This window comes from Ammodytes marinus (genome assembly GCF_949987685.1).
Source record: "Ammodytes marinus genome assembly, chromosome: 8".
NCBI lineage: Eukaryota > Metazoa > Chordata > Actinopteri > Uranoscopiformes > Ammodytidae > Ammodytes > Ammodytes marinus.
Window position 1 is genome coordinate 12,921,149 of NC_137212.1, and position 17,976 is coordinate 12,939,124.

The 17,976-nt window shown below is 41.2% G+C and overlaps 1 protein-coding gene across 2 annotated transcripts in view; it reads left to right on the top strand.

Moving 5' to 3' along the window:
* ptprsa (protein tyrosine phosphatase receptor type Sa) overlaps window positions 1-17,976 on the top strand; it is a 165,871-nt gene that overhangs the window by 41,225 nt on the left and 106,670 nt on the right. For both annotated transcript variants that reach the window (XM_080032760.1, XM_080032761.1), the window contains exons 3-4: window positions 11,676-11,821; window positions 14,911-15,052. In XM_080032760.1, coding sequence (XP_079888886.1) covers window positions 11,676-11,821; window positions 14,911-15,052 — 288 coding nt within the window. The remainder of the gene's footprint in view (window positions 1-11,675; window positions 11,822-14,910; window positions 15,053-17,976) is intronic.

The window sequence follows — 17,976 nt, forward strand, 5'->3', positions numbered from 1 at the left end:
AGATAAAGGACATCATGCTGCTTAACTAGCTTCCTAAATCACAACACAAGTTTGTATTTGTACGGAAGTGTATTTCACAAAAGAAATAGGTTACTAATACACACATTGTATATGTACCAGAGAAGGTTTCTACTATATGCTGCCGTAAACAAACTGCACAACTGGATCAAGTCTGCAAAAACATTGGGAAATGAGAAAAGTCCAAACAAAGAGACCGAAACCATCACAATTGTGTGCAGTGTGCAAATGTGAGATTTAAATTCCCTCTTAAAATGGAACTTTACATTTCAATGTAAATAAATTCAGATTCATCCAGTGTGACATTTCAAAAATACTCTACTTTAGTCTGGGTGTCACAACCAACATTTGGAGGAGTCTTGTTTGATATTTATTTCTATCTCGGGTATTTTAAAGATAAATGGCATTTTTCTCCTTGTTTTCCCCTCTCTCTGTCTCGACTTTGTTCTCAGTTGTTGAAGAAAACATAAGGAGGGACTAGATTTTTCTTATGTTGCAACAGCGCTGTCTGCTCTTGATTGCATGGCGGTTTGAGTGTCTGGTAGCCTAATTCCAATGTCTATCAGCTCGGCTTGCTGAAAACATTTGAAAATTGCACTAAGACGGATGTCAAACAGACGTCTTTGTTCTCTTCCCGTTTGCCTCGGCTGTCTTGCTGATGGTAAGGCCACACACTAATTTTTCAGAGCGTCAGAGTAGCAGAGATCCTCTTTGTTTCATATAGCATATTAGGACAGCAGCCCACTGAGTAAGGAATCAGTTTGTTTCCCCTCTATTTGAACTTATCGGCACACTATGTTTGCTGAACCAGTTTTTTTAATAACGTTCACTTCAGTCTGCTTTGTTTTTTTATGCAGAATAGATTACCTCTCTATTTCTTTCTTCATGCTCTCTCTTTCTCTCTCTTTTGCCTGCTCGCTCTCAATTACAAACACACACACACACACACACACACACACACACACACAATAACAAATACACTAACAGCAGGGCTCTTTCCCCATCTGTCAGTATCTTCCAATCTTTGTCTGCTCTGCCTGTGGATATGATCGCCATTTTTGTCAAGCTCTGTCTCTCAGTCTTATTGTCTCCTTTTTATATGTTCACACTTTATTTGTCTTTGCTTTTCTTTCTCGTCTCTTCTTGAGGCTACACAGCATTGCACGCACGCACACACACACACACACACACACACACACACACACACACACACACACACACACACACACACACACACACACACACACACACACACACACACACACACACACACACACACAGTGGTGCAGTTGTCCAATTATATTCACTCTCACCTGCTGGACTGAGAGAATCAGGGTGAGGGGGATGAAGAGACCGACCCCCTCCCCCCCTCGAATCAACACATTCTCTCTCCCCCCCCCACACACACACACACACCTGCACATAGTGTATGCCACCTCTTAAAAAAACCGCCCAGCTGAAAGCATGACGTCATCTTTCCCTTTCTCTGTCCTCCATCCCTTTCCATTGCCGCTCATGAATCACAGGGAGAAGGAGGCATTTTAATCAAAAGAGAAAGAAAGATGGCTCAATAAATCTTGCAACCCCTAACTATAATATTGCCTGTGTTGTGTGTGTGTCTATATTTGTCTGCATGTTTACATGAAATTTGTGTGAAGGCACATACTGTAGATATCCTTGTGTGTAAATGTACTAATGTGTGAAGTGTCATCTGAGCTATGTCATAGGTGAGCATATTGAGCGTGTTGATTTATAGTGTCAGTTGTAACACAGCTATTAAACTAGATGGCAGTGTTGTGCATTCACAAACCCAAAGTAATTGTGTTAGCATGTGATATAGAGATATATACACATTTTAATTAGTATTGTTTGCTTGGACCTTGTAGCCCAAAGGCTTGTCTTCTGAGAGGCAATGAATACAGAAACACACAACAAAAATATAAATATTGGGACAGATATGTTGTCAATCCAACTTAATTGTCTTGTACTTTGGTGTGAACAATACACACAAAGACTAAACCAAGAAGCGATCACACGGCAGTCAAAGGCTGTTTAATCTGGTGCTTGTACCATCAAGCATCTGTGACCCTGTCAGGGAAGCTGATTAAAACATCCTCAGTGAATATTGAAAGTGTAGGTAATTGCTAAAATGATCAGATCTATGAATCGTGTGATATTAGTTTTTTCTGATTTATGAGCTGTCACTGGACCTCAAGACCTTTGGCTGCCCATAATAACTAGAAACTGTCCCGGCTACTACAGTTCTACCACTATTAACAATACCATTAAGACATGCCATTGGTTTTGCCAGTGGGGCGTTAAAATTTGGTTTTAACAGCAACATGGGGATGGCTTTCCTTAGAGTTGTGTTCTTTTGTTGTTCTTTGGGAGTAGTTGATAATGCTGCATTAAGCTCTATTTGTTTCTAATGCTATATTTCATAAATGCATGAACATACATACATACCCTTAATGCAGAATGTTTGAATTGGCTAAGTCCTTTTTTCCCAGTGAAAGATGAACATTTTACCAATGTTCCTCTGCATTATTGCAATACATTCACATTTGTTTTAGTTGAGTGACTCATCTTGCATTATTTGTTTGCATTTTGGCATATGTATTTGGACAGGTTGACAGGGCTATCCATCAGAATTTCTTCTGGCCTTCCATTTCCTCTGCACAACATCTTCTTTATTCGTTCTGCCTTTTTAGAGTCCTCAACAGCGATATTTTAGCAAAGTACTCCTTATAGTAATTGGCCAGAATAAACAGTGATGGGGTGAGAGTGTTCAATTATTTATATTCCTTTGAAGCTGGAAATTAAAAAAAAAAAAAAGAAAAAAAAGCTCCTTAGTAAGAGCCGTTATTTTCTCATTCTTGTTCCCTACATCTGCTTCGCTGTGTCTCTCCCCCCTCCAACTCTTTATCTATTCCAGTCAAATTATGTTTGTGCCAATACTGTCAAGTTCATTCTGTCAAAATTAAATTTTCTGTGCACCCTGCTGTTGCGTGCCTGGCCCAGCGCTTTACTCCATGCAGTGTTTTTACTTCCTCAAATGAGAAGAAAACAAGTTAATTTTTAATTGAGTTGAATCCCTGCCTCAGGTAGCCTGTTGGCGATGTCTACAATCTGGAGGCTGTTATGGGGTGTATTTTCAGTGCTCCTGTTCACTTGCAATTGGTAGATAGAGACACTTTGATTTAGTGGTGCAAGAAGCCATCTTTCCTTCTTCTTGAGGGCCCTTAGGAAACACTTTTACGTTGAATTTAAAGTCAAGAGTTTTTCTCCACTCTAATTTAAAGGTGCACTATGCAGGGGGAGGGATTTGTTTACATTTGTAGAGCCTGTAGTTAGTTTTCAAAACATATTGACTTACATGATGCTAGAGGTGTGTTCCACCACAGAAACCAAACACCAAAAAGTAGTTCCAATGACCACTTTTTGCCTGTTTCAGTAGTGAGCATGTGTGGCCAAAGTACTTGATTGCTTTGTACTTGTATACAATACAAGATAACTGAACAGAGTAGACAAGAAAACCAAACATTGGTCGGAACAATGGATTGAAGAGCCGTTCTCCAAGCTTGCAACCAAAGCGTGGGTGATGCTTCTCGTCTTTTTTTGCCATCATCTCTGTTTCTCAGTCTGCCTGCAGTGACATGCTCTAGTAGCTTGAGCAATATTATATGTACCCAGTTTGACAGAACAATACACTGTGTTTAAAGTGTGTGCAAGGCATTATCCCTTGATGTTTCTCTCTTCTTTTTCCCGGGCAGTAAGGAATTCAATACACCAGCAAGGTGGCCTTTAAAATGTCATAATTTAGAAAGGATTTAATGATTTTAAATGAGTTGAGATCTTAAAATATGATTCCCCTTTAAAGAGAGAGACACACCTGGATGCCTTTTTGTCCATCTTTCTCTGAACAAGTGGTGACTTTTCAGTGTCTGTGATTTTACTTGGACAGATACAGTGAGTGGTTTGCAATGATTAATGTTTTATTTTCAATGGAGAGATGGAAGATCGTTTTGTCTCCATTTTCTTCTTGTCCTTTTGTTTTGATCCGACACCTATAACACCTGGCAATTGTAGGTGTCCTCTTCAGTTAATTAACCAACAAGTGTCAATTTCCTCAAGTGAGTCTCTAAATGACACAAAATTGTTGCCATTTAACCTCCTCTGTGTGCGCTCAATAGCCATTTTGAAATCAGACACACACTTAAGCTTAATTTCTCCTTTCTGTCTCTTAGGAATAGTCTATTTATTTCAAATGGGCGGAAGGATACTTAGTGTCTTTTAATTTTTTTTTTATTTAGCCTTCAACAATGGTTTCAATGGGACCAATTTGTGCACATTATGAGTGTTGCACTCCTTTTTAGAAATGCAGCTTTGCTGTGACAGCAGTGTGGTCGGCAAAGTTTTTCACCTCTGGGTACTAACACTCCAGAACTTATTTTATACTGGGTTCCCACATCCTGCCACAAGTCCCTCGTGGACTGCAAAGCATCAGCCCTGCGAGTTTGTTTGGAGTGCATTCGACATACTGTAGATGGCACTCTATATGATGCAATTGGGAAGGGTTTGAACAAAAACATTACATTTTTACTTCTTGTACTGCTCAACCTTAAAAGTTCTGTTTCCCATCTAAGTAAGTATGTTCTGTCTACTGGTATATAGATCATTTTGTAGAGTCCAGGCAGCACAAAAATCACTTTCCGAATCATTAGGTCCACACCTTCTTGGCACCCCAGCAGCCCCTAGAGCAAAACCCAATTAGACTTTTGTCATTGTTTAAATTGAAAAATCAAACAGTTTCATTAACTCTTAAGCTCGCACAGCCAGGGTAAGAGTCATATGTAGAGAATGCATGCTCATTTTAAGCACACATTGGAACAGTTTGAAACATGAGACCCTTCACTAGCATCATAGCATAACATTGTTCGTCCATCGTTACTCGCAAACTATATTCAGAAATTAGAAATTGGCCCAGCAACTTTTTTTTCTCTCTTTACTCCTCTTTCCTTCTTCTCTATGTGGGCTTATTCAATTTTTTTTTGCAGCAGCAGTCTGCTGCTCTATGTTGGCAATGATTGCGTGTGAAAACCTCCAGACAAGACAAAGCAAGACGGGGTTTAGAGTAAAGGCTTGGTTTCCATAGTGATGGTACTTGCCTAGTCAGCCTGTGAGAATTGGTCCTGATTGATGGGCTTGGTGGTTCAGGCCTGGAGTGAGTGAGTGAGTGAGTGAGTGAGTGAGTGAGTGAGTGAGTGAGTGTGTGTGTGTGTGTGTGTGTGTGTGTGTGTGTGTGTGTGTGTGTGTGTGTGTGTGTGTGTGTGTGTGTGTGTGTGTGTGTGTGTGTGTGTGTGTGTGTGTGTGTGTGTGTGTGTGTGTGTGTGTGTGTGTGTGTGTGTGTGTGTGTGTGTGTGTGTGTGTGTGTGTGTGTGTGTGTGTGTGTGTGTGTGTGTGTGTGTGTGTGTGTGTGTGTGTGTGTGTGTGTGTGTGTGTGTGTGTGTGTGTGTGAGAATGCCTGTATGTTTGTATGTGTGTGTGTCTGATGTTTAATGCACCAACATGAAAGCACATTTGGCTGAATCAATCCATCTATTCCCTCTATATACCTCTGTGTTTGTGTGTGTGTGTGGTTTTGTGTTGAGTTATGTATGCATGAGTGTGTAGTGTGTGTGTATGTATTGATAAAAGCTGGTGGAGTTTTAAGATATGTCCAGAACTAACAGACAGGGCAGCTTTAGCAGCTTGGCAGCCTGCTGAGTCTTTTGGATAGCTTTTAGGCGAATACTGAAGGTAGTAAATCTATACACATCAGAGGTCCACATGACTCTCTTTCCACTAGTCAACTTGACCTGGTGTATTGCTGCTGAACGGTAACAACCCCTTGGAAAGTTTAGATGTGAAAGAAGTGTATTGAACCTCAGGCCGCTTGAAAATGTCCAAAGTTCTACTGTAATTAGATGTGGTGCTTCGACTGTGAACATGTCGGGATGCCAAACTGCTTCCTTCTGTTGTGTATTCACTGCTGTTTTTCCCCCAGTTACGCAGTCAGTCTTGTTGGTGCCCCTGTGTGTCATGTGTCTGCTGTTTGCGTAATATGAAAATTAAGTTTGATCAGGATTAGCTTCAGTAAATCAACTTCTTTAAATCAGTAGCATGCGGTCCATCATATTGCTCTCACCCACTTGGTAAACACACCGTAAAAAAAGGCAAATCTGTTAGGACATAGAGGCAGGAAAAGAGGGTTCTGTTGAGATGAAGTGGCAGTGAGTGGGATGACAATATGTGGGAAAAGTTATGCGCGATTAACACGTAATCCAGAGCAACTGTCGGTATGAGTAGGCCTATACAAAAAAAAGTTTAAGCAGAGAGGTCCCTCTCATCTGCATCCTAACCCCGATTACTCCCTCTTCCAAAACGCCCACATGAGTGGCAGGAGAAAGGGGAATTAGTTTAGCGTATAGCAGTACCTCTCATAGAACCAAAAGGTCTCCATTTGCTTTGAAAGATACGTCTATTTGTAGCAAGATGGATAACAAGTGCCCTTTTCCCCAATTCTCTGCCTTTTTTCCTGTAAATCACTGAATGGCCCTGCGTCATTTTGTCTGCCACTTTGCTAATTCAGTGGATAATGGCTCCTATTTATGACCCAGGAAGCTTTTTCTCCATCAATTACTGTATTAGTCATAAAGCCATACCCCTCCCATCCCGCACACACACACACACACCCCAAAACGACAACAGTTAAGTACTGTAAATGGAGCCGTCTCATATTCACATTCCCTACTCCCACTCTCCGCCACTTTATAATCTCAGTGCTGGTGTATCCTGTCTTATCAGGTCCAACAGAGGTAGCGGACAGTAGCAGGTGGTTGCTGTTTTGGCTTAACAAGCGCCTGTGTGCACAGTGTGACTTTTCTTCTCCCTCCCGCTTGTTGGTCGTGTTTGCGTGGATCTGTTCTATTCTCAGGGGGGCCTTCTGAAGATAGCCGGGCCTCCATTGCTGGTTATTTTAGCTCAGGCCATGTCCCCCTGCCAGGCAGATAAAGACAGGTCTCATGTGCTTATCTGGGCAGGCCTGTACCTCAGTCTGTCTGAGGGGAAGCTTTGGGAATAGAAAGGGACTTTGGTGGAAGGGACAAATGGCCACTGCGGGAGCGATGTCCTTTCAATGTCATCTCTGCTAACATTACGTACGCCGCTTGTACAAGGCACCTTACTGCAAAGGAAGGGAATACATTTTTTTAGAACAGCTGGCACCAGTGGGAATCAATCCTCGAAAGCTCTTTGCTTTGGTAACACATGCATTTACATACAGAAGGCAGATGACATTCAGTATATTTGTATATTTTAAAGTCATGAAAAATGGACTTTCACCAGTAGCCTAAAGATTCTGATGTTTAAAGTTGCTTATCACAACTTTACTCTAAAGTTGAGCAGTATTATATTGGAGGTAATCATACAATTACTCTATGGAAATACGCTTCTGCTTAATGTAACACTGTATGATTTGATACTGATTTCAGAGGATGTTCACTTGGTTGCCTTATTAAGTTTCTATAACATGCTGGATATTTAGAGGGAGCTGTTCCGAGATAAAACTTTAATAAAATGCAATAGGTTTTATGACAAAATGATTGAATTAGTTAAAATAAATGAGTTTTAGGACACTAGCATGGACAGGAACAAATGGAAGTACACATACATTTAAATGATTTTACCCGAGTCTGATGTGTATGTAATATGAATATGATATATTGATATTCTAAGATCCTGCACTGTTAAGGAGACAAGCTTGGCAAGCAAGCCACCCATTTGATTCCCCCAGAACAGCCATGATGTAGGTACTGAACTCAGTCTCAAGCTTATCTGTTGCCACATGGTGTGGTGTATGTCATCAATAATTACTGTATTGTTTAAGCAGTTTAAGCCTCAACTGCGTTCAACCTTTTCCACCGAGCAATTACTGGCTACGTGGCAAGGTTCACATTATAACAAAAAAAGAGCGGCTTAAAGTCAACGGTAACTGGCAGAAGAAGCCCTGAGGCACACAGCAGAGGAAAATTGAAAAAATTAAAAAGAGGTTAATTACGCCCATCAGAGATCACACTGCATACCTGTAGTAATTGCACTATTCATGGGCCCACAGTTTATATCTATGGGATTTTAGCTCTCACACACAACAATCATGAGCGTCTGTGTACATTTGGGTCTTCACAATCAGTCTTGAGTATGTGATGAATAAAGTGTACATGTCATACATATGCTGATGTACAGAGATAACAGGATGTATATAGTTTTTATATATAGTTCAAGGGAAAATGACAGGATACACCACCGACAGTGGAGGGTTTCCGTCTACAACCATCGTCTTTGAATGCATTTAAACATAATGAATGAAGTATGTTGGCAGGGATGGGTGAGCATCTTCTACTATAGGGAGATTTTAGTGGTGTTGTGCCGGGAAAACATTGAATTGCTCTAAAAAAAACTCACATAAATCTCATGTTTTCATTTATTTGATTGGGGGAGGGGGGGAACTATAAAAAAAAGTAGTGCAAGTCAAACATGTTTCAGTTCTTACTGTCCTGCCCTCCCTCTTAAACATTTTCTCCTCTGGTTCCACTGTTTAACTCCTTTTTCAATTCGGCTTTTTATTTAGGCCAGCCCCCTATTGTTTAAACCTTCCTGAAGTAATGATAAAAAACTATCTACAGTACATTATGAATAAAATCCTGAATGGGTCAGGAGTTACATCCAGCCTGACATGCAGGCATACGCCTTTATTGTCCATCTCTCATCTTCTGAAGCGGGATAGATGCAGAGGGAGAAGGGCGTCTGGGTGGAAATGTCGAACGGAACAGGGGAAAACTAATCAAAGAGCGCAGGCCGTCAGCATAACCACTGCCACAGGCCCGCTCTGTGTAGATCCCTTTACTCTCTCGACAGAGGGCACATTGTAAGGAGAGGTCAAATGCAGAGGAGCTGTGCTGTGTACAGCTGTGTTGTGTAGTTTCAGAATGGAAACTGAGAGTGTAAAAATGCCAAAAGGGATAATTGTATGCACCAGACACATCAAGTGGGCCTCCTCCACCTTGAAGCAAGAAAAAAGCTGCAGTGGTCATGTCATCCCGCAACCTTCAAAATATGTGAAAATATGTAGTACTACATAGTGGTTTATTCAAGAATATTGTAGTTTTGGTGGATTATTTTTTGTTTTATCTTATTTGAAGGTCGGACCATTTTAGTTCATCTCGTATGCAACAGGTCAATAATACCGCTTAGGCTATTGCTCAAATGTTCCAAAATAGTTTGGAAGATCAAAATGAATTTAGTTAAAATTTCTAATTAAGATTTTTCTCTTGAAATTGTCTACCATGTAAATGTATGTGGATGCAGCATAAAAACACTAAGATCATTTAAAATAATGATAATCTAACCATAACATGTCATCCACTGAGAAATGATAGTAAGATTAAATGTAATTGAAGTTGTAAGTAAGTTTTTAGATTTTCTATTTTAAATATTTGCCAACATTGTTGTTACAACCAATGTGATGAAATATTTTGTGATATTGAGATATTAATAGAAGATTTTCTGGAAGCAACATTCTCTAAAAAACATTCGGCCAATTTATTTTGACAGAGTAAGTTAAGAATAATTTAAAATTTTAAGAGGCTTAAGACATTTTTTGGAGGGATGCAACAATCAATAAACATCCGTTTAACCATCCAGGAATCAATACTTTCAGCATTAAAATGAATGCCAGCAACATTTCCCTTTTATAATAATTCTCAGTAAAGTGGAAGTGGAGTTTTTCCCCTGCCCTTTGCCTGATTTATTTTGCTCATCATCTTGCCTGTCAATGTCTTTCAACTCGCACATAGGCTTTTATCATATGTGAAAATCCTCTTCACACGTGCCATTGAGTTCGAGCACTTACAAAGATCTTCCATTACTGCCTGCACAGTGTGAGTAAACATTGTAATCATGGTGGTGTAGTTAGTGTCATGCTCTACTTGTTGAGCTTCATAAGCCAAAAATGATCTTACAAAATTGAAGAAAAAAAAGTAGACATAAATCAAGATAAACAGTAGCTCGCTATGCTCACCTGCAGCTGAGCAAATCTGACTGTTGAAAATGAAAGGAACCATCTCATTACAGCAGCAGTAGCATTTTGCCCTATCTTCATTTGACCATGGACACCATAATGAGCTTACTTGCTCGCTTTCAGCAATGATCTTGCATTACTAATTAATCTAAGCTTTAAAATTAAGGTTAGGTGTAGATCACACTGGCTCACATGTATTGGCATGGAAAACATGTTGATTTCTTTGTATAATGTGCTTTTTGTACTTGAAATCCAACTGGTTGGTGACATTGTGAACACTGCTTTTGAGATTAACTAGTAGCCACCAAACACCAGTCAAGCCCGTTTGTGTTCCTTGGTGCAATATTTGCATCAGATATATTTGGGTTGTTAGTTGGGGGCGGTGAGATGAACCCTGCATGCTGTGCCTCCGCTTTCCTGAAGCAGTACACTTTCCCTTTTCCTCTTCCGTCCCCCTGTCCTACACTGTTCCTCTTTCCCTCGTTCACTCTCAAATGCCCACTCTTTATCACTCTCTGCCCGATAATGAATGCAGGAACTCTCCTTCATATGTGTTTAGCAGTGCCTGGAGACTGGTGTTGGCCCCTTAATTATTAATTTGAATATATGCGCTGGCCGTTTGATCATCCCCACACATAGCTGGATGATTCAGATTTAACGAGTTCCCAAGGACTGTTTTCTCCCTCTCTCTGTGTTTTCCACCCAGCTTGTTGTTTTGAACAAGCACCAAAATGGCACATTTTGATGGACAAAGGGTCTCAGTTTCATGTGTGCATTACATTTTAATATTTAGGGTCCAAATGGGAATAGAATAACAGTCAATGCGGGACACACTTCATTTCCTTTCCTGAGGCTTTGATGATTCACTGGTTGTATCCAGTCTCCAGTTCCCTGTTATGTTTTTGAGCTACTAGTCAGTGACACCTTAGCACAACATCAACATGTAGCCTACCACAGAGCATAATGACCTTAACACAGAGCTACTCCACACTGACATTCAGGTACTAGTAGAGGAAAGTTTAGTTCAACTCAAGTGTGCACTGCCAGGTCTGATTGAAAATTACAGGATGGTCCAGTGGTTTAAGAGGCTACCATTTCACAACAATCCCAAGTGTGCTAATTGTGGGGCTCCTGGGATTTGGCCATTGAACCTGTTGCTTTGACATATAGGTGGCTATTTTTAGATGGTGAGCCATCTGTTTGTCTGTCTATCTATCCTGTCTGTCTGTCTGCCTAGCTTTTTTTTGTGTGTCTCTTTTAAAACTCAGACTGTCTGGCCATCTACTTTACCTTATTTACCAAAGACTCTGCTATATAACACTGTGTGTTGGGTGTGTGGTACAGAGTGAGTAATAAGAGTGTGTTAGTGTGGAGTGGTCATCTGTCCTTTCAGAACATTTAATCAGGGTTATTTAATGTTACCTTGAAGGACCTGTGTAAGCTCCAGCGGCACAACATTCATCTTGTGCCTAGTGCTAATGTACTGTATCTCTCTCTCTTTCTCTCTCTCTCTCTCTGTACCCTCCCTTTCCCTCCCCAGCACCACCACGGTTCACAAAAGTTCCCGTCGACCAGATTGGCGTCTCAGGGGGCGTGGTCTCCTTTGTGTGCCAGGCGACGGGCGACCCCAAGCCAAGGGTTAGCTGGAACAAGAAAGGCAAGAAGGTCAACTCTCAGCGTATAGAGGTGAGTCAATGAGCCCCCCGCTCACTGCTGCACTCTACAGGCGAGGAGGCGTCTCTATTGTCAATGCACTATACCATGTCACCTTATCGAGCAAGCCGAGCCCTCAGCCATGGTGATGTGTTTAGAATTTAGAAATTACTGTAAAAGATGCTGCTCAACATGAAGGCAACTCAAAATAAATCAGGAAATCAAATAAAGGACTGTACATTAGGGAGCCAGACAGCGTTTTCAATTCACTCATGAGAGGACATCCACAATGATCCCGATTCATGATTATCGCGACAGTGGAAATTCACCACAATCAACACATTGACAGTTTTTAATTTTTTTTTCATGATCGTTATAGAATCTTATATCCTCCTATCCGTACTGGTAATAGTGCCTGTAATGCAGTAAGTCAGCATTTTATTTGTAATTTTGTTCATATTGAAATATGTTGTTTTCAAAGTATCACACTACAACGGCCAGGGTTCGATGTTAACCAAAAAAACTCAGATGGGTCAAATGTATCTCACACGCTGACTTGTCTTAAAGTGGAAGTCCGACGCGCTTTCCTCTTTGGCGTCACATGAGCCAGACAAGCCGACTGGTCCTAATATCTCCCCACTATGAGAATCACTGTCTCTCATTTTATTTAGTAACTATAATGCTGTAAGGTATCTATCTTGGTCTCGTATTTTCTTGTAAGCTTTCATGATTTACTTTAGGCCTCCCTAATTGTCAGATAGCACACTCTAACCTATGCTGTTGCCTAGCAACTGCCGCAAAAGTCTATCAATTGTTATATAGCCTACGGGTTAAATTTACACGGTGACATGTATTTTTTATTCCGGATTTATTTTGATCATATTTAATCATGGGGAGTGTTACAACGCAATTTTAGGAAAAGAAAAAAAGTGGGGGGCTTACACACCGTAGCTTATCAAAACTAGTTATGAACAATTGAAATAAAAAACACAGGGAAAATGTACCCTGTGGTGTTTCTATTGTTAATAGCATAAACTATCGATCATTGGAGGAAAATACAGAGGCAGCGTGAGATGAAGGCACTGCAACTTAAGAAAACATGTTTTTATAAACAAAACACGAGCAAATTAAGTAAACCTCTTCATCCATTAAACAACACAAGCACAGAATTTCTAAAAAAAATCCGCTGCAAATACAGACAGACACAACCAAAGAACACATTGCAAATAGTGCAGGAAACAATGGAAACTGTTTCCTGAGGATACTTAAATGTGATGGACGGGACACATTGTTGTTGTTTTGTGGCTCATGAAGTTATTGAAGTCGGGTCTGTGTATCATCTGTATTTTTTTCATCCATAAAACGGGTCAGAAGGAACTGCCATTTAACGATAATATATTTGACTACAAACAAATGATGGTGTAATCCTGCAATTTACTGTTGTGACAAATAACTTTAAGCCATATAAACCGTTTTAGGATCCCAAGCTGCCAGTTACACATACTGTACCCTACAGTTTACTAGCAAAATCCCTGAAAGCATGAAGCTCAAATGAAGTTGGCCCCTCACATTCCACTCTCGTTCACCTTTATTTGCCCACACATGCTCTTTATTAACCTTGCCATGCACCACTTTAACATTACAAGCATGGTCTTCCACTCCAGTTTGGATCCCACACAGTCATTTTGAAAAGGGGGTTTTCGTTTGTGCTTTCTTCACCCACCGTTTTAACAAACAGTTCTAGGCAACAACCGCCAATCTCTTCATGGAATGGCTCCTAACCTTTGAGCAATGTGCAGGTTCCACCATTAGCTATAGTCGCCCAGCAATGAAATGTAGAGCCCTCTCATTCCTCCCAGCCCGCTCTGTCCTCTTTTCATTTGACTGGCTCTGCCGTTGTCACATTCTTGTTTCTAGTGCTGGGGCTTTTTTCTCTGCATACAGCCCTGTCTGTGTGAATGTTATTCATGGTGTTTGTTGTTCAGTATTCGGCAGGCATCCCAGATGGCATCTCTAAAAGTCTTGATTGATGCTCAGTGTCTCTTAATTAAAAAGTTGCTTTCGTTAGCAATGACGGCAGTGCACGGGCAAAGACACGCTGCAGCAGGAGGAAAACCACAGGGGAGAGGGGGCTGAAAAGCAACAAAAACATGACGACAACACCAAGAGAGAAAGAGGGAGAGGCAGAATCTCAACGGAGGACAAAAAAAAAATGAAAAGACTAGTTGTGTTTGTAGGTTCTGGTCGTCTGCATGCTAAGTGGGTAAGAAAAGCCAAGGGTGCGAAGGAGAACGCCATAACGGAAGCTTCCCAAACCCTCGTTTAGCATGAAATTAAAAAAAAATTATCTGTGAAAAAGGGGTTTTGAAGTAGTTAAGATTTTTTTTTACTCTCTGTTCTACCCTCTAGACAGCTGCTTTGATATCGATCATGATGCCGTGCTCTGCAGTGTTTTGAGCCTAATTAGGCGACTCAGCTCTGGGATGTGCAGCAGTGGAGCAACAGGGCTGCTGAAGACCTGCTTTCGTACCTCAAAGTCATGCTCGGCACCGATATTTCAGCAGTGAAGCCCTCCTAGAGATGGTTTAAGGTCCCCTGAGGAACAATAGAAATTTAGGAGCGCAGGTCTGCTGCCAGTGTACTCAGTGTAGCCTGATTTTGTCGAAGCCCTTTCAACATGTTTCAAAACAAAGGGCTTTACCCTAGAACAAAGGGCATAATTACAGATAAAAACAAGAGATAAAAAGACCAAAAACAAGCACATCACAATAAGATTTTTTTTGTGTGTGTGTGTGGAGAGATATAGATGGATTTTTCCTTTTATAATTCTGTATTTATGAGGACCAAGGCTATAAAACAATATAAACATGATACTTTTCCAACCAAGGATAACTTGTCATGGCTCATATGTATATGTTTTGAGCGAGTTTTAGATCAGTCTTGACTCCTTAGTTATATATGGCACAATATGAACACGGACAACAATCCTTTTATCGCCAGGAACAAATAAATTGCCCTGGTGCTCCATGCATCACTTACTCGTAGGTTCAAAATTGGTGCTTTTGCTATTGGGGTCCCAAATGTATCTAACCTAACCGTATGATTTACTCTGTACCCTACAGACCATTGAATTTGATGAGGGTGCTGGCGCTGTACTCAGAATCCAGCCTCTCCGAGCGCCACGTGACGAGAACATCTATGAATGCGTTGCTGAGAACACCGAGGGAGAGATCACCGTCAATGCCAAGTTGTCTATCATCCGAGGTAAGTCCTGCATTTTGAATCAGAGTGCAGAGCGCTAACTACAAAATAAATCATTAAAGATGACACCTGTGAGCGCCTCAGGTTTTCAATTACAATATTTAGCTTTTTTAATTTTTAATACAACACCTGAAAGTGAGTGTGGATTGCACTTTCTGTAGGTCTTGTTCTATTTTGTCAAATGTAAGCTATTTGGCCTTGGCTGTGAAATGTACAATTTGCACTTCACTTTATAGTATATGAGCATTGATTTTGCACTTTATCTTATACATGAGTACATGTTGTCCTTTGTATCCAATTACATGCACAATTTTACGATAAAACATATCTGATTCTATTAGGTGTTGTCTTAGGAAACTTGCAAGTAAAGTCTCCCAGTGAGCTTACATTTACCGAGAGTTAAAATAACTGAATCAGTAGTGTTACACGAATCATCACTAGAGAACTAGCCAAATTATTATATGTGAACACGTGGATGATTATTTATTGGCACGTCACAGGCCGAAAAAGACTCATTTTCACTTACAACAGATGGCCAGTGGGACGGCTGTTGTTCAAGAGTCCATCAATTTGATGGAACTAATCAAAGGTCCCTTCACGTTTGAGCTGAACCTCTTTTATGCCCATGATGAGAACCCTGAATGAAAAAGATTGATTGGTCACCCACACACTGTCTGGACACAGAAGCTGACAGAGTACAGGCACACTCTCACACTCACACATGAACAGGTGCAAAATAACAATATAGTCCCAGATGTGGCCAGATGAAATCAGTGCCGGCTGAACTTTGTGGACCCTTTTTATTGATCGCATTCTATAGGAGCCAGTTCAAATCCAGCAGAGAAATTATACGAGTTGTTTAGCTCTGGGTTAGAGGTCATGGGGGACGCTATAATAGGCCAGCAAGCATGTGGTCACACACACACACACGCACACACTCCCGCTTTCTTCACTCATTCTACCTGTCTCTTTGTACCTCACACACGCACACACACAAACACACCCACATGCAATGTCTTCTCTTCTGTTCTCTCCTGCCGCCATCTGCCATGTTTTCCTGGGCTTGATGAAGCTGATCTATTGCTTGTTGGCTGGCAGCACACAAGCTAGGCTTTCCTGGCTGTCAGAACCACAGGGAGTGAGTTGGGTTGGGGAGAGTGTGTGTGTGTGTGTGTGTGTGTGTGTGTGTGTGTAGAGTGTGCATGTGTGGGGTTGTTGTTGGACTAAGAATTGGACGGTTGGAAGCCTGGCCGGCATCCTGGGTTAGTTATTGTTAGCAATAAACCCTACCACCCTGGAAGCAAGTTGTTGGTGGGGGTGTGTGAGTGCCTCAGGTGCTATTTGAAATGCCATGGATGTTCACAAATGTGACAATTATTATAGAGTTGCAGTTTGGTTCTGTACTTAGCTGAGACCTTCCATTTACAGGATAGTATTTGCCATTTCCTTGACACTTGAATCCAGAAGCCCTTGTGAGATTGTGTGTGCTTAGCATGCATATATTATAACAGAGCCCGATAGGATTCAAATGTCAAGCATTTAACAGTTGTTTAGTGCTCTCAACAATTCCAATAATTTATGTTGAATTGATAAGTCCACATACGGTATAAATAGCACAAACCAAAATCATTGATGAGGTCCAGAAATACCTTTTTAAATAGTCACAACAAACCTAAATGTACACTACAAGCCCAGGTATGTTCATGTGAGTGTGTGTAGTTGTGTGAAAGAGCACATAGGGCAAACCCAGGGCGGTCCAAAGGAGCAGAAGGAAAATGAAAAGTTATTGGAATTCAACTTGCCAAGGTTTCCTCTAGAGCCCAGAGGAAGACGGCAGCTCTCCTGCCCAGACAAGACCCAGCACTGCAGGACTGATGAGAGTGTGATGATGGGGGTTGAAGGTGCAAGATGAGCGGCGAAAGCAGGAGAGCAGTACGTTCTCTCTTCGTTCTCCATCTTTAATGAGGTCGGGACCCCTTGGATTAACCCATCAGTGATGGAAAGAGGACAGGAAAAGATAAAGAGAGAAAACATTCAGGTTTGAGAGAAGAGAAATATATAATTGAATTGTCACGGAGAGCACAGAACTGTGTGGACGGAGAAAGGTGTTAAGGGTAAAGTGAGAAAAAGAAGAGGGTTGAATAAAGGGAGAAAATGTGAGTGAACGTGGAAGTGGAGCAATCCAGGGAAACATATGGGTGGGGGGGGGGGTTGAAAAAGTTGGCTAAAGATGAAAGGAGACAACAGGGGCTGTTGTGGAGGATTGGCGATGTAGAACAGGTGAGGAGGACAATAGGCGAACATGGGTTCTTGGAACAGGGGAAAAGGATTATGGGATATGGGACAAGACGCAAGGGACACATCCGCAGTAAACAGGGGTTGTCGGCTGGGAACTGGAGAGGCAGAAATTAGGTCGCCACCGTGGGTGACTTGGCCAGAAAGCCATGGCACACACATTTGAAAGAAAATACTATAACATGCATTGAAGCTGGGGTATATGATTTGGGAGAAAATAGCAGTTGGAATAGTGATTTGAATCCAATTACCTCAACCGCTCCACTTGTGTTCTCTCTGGTCCCTCCCTGACACGCTCTACACCAACAACGTCGGTGCCAAAGTGAATGGACAGTCCCAACAGCCAATAAGAACGGAGAATCGGCGCCTCTGATTGGTCAATGTGTACATGAGCGGTGGCAATTTTTAGGGTCGGTACACAGAGGCAGGGGAGAGCAAAGTGATGAGTAGATATTCTCAGACCACTTCACCTACATATAGCTGAATGGCTAATATGAAATGTTTGCCAAATATTACAGTGAACAAGTTACCCACCCCAGCTTTAAACAAACATGGATGGCTTATATATATCGACTAACGCATGTAAATGATCATGAATGCTTACAGTTTTTAGCGAGAACAACAGACATTTG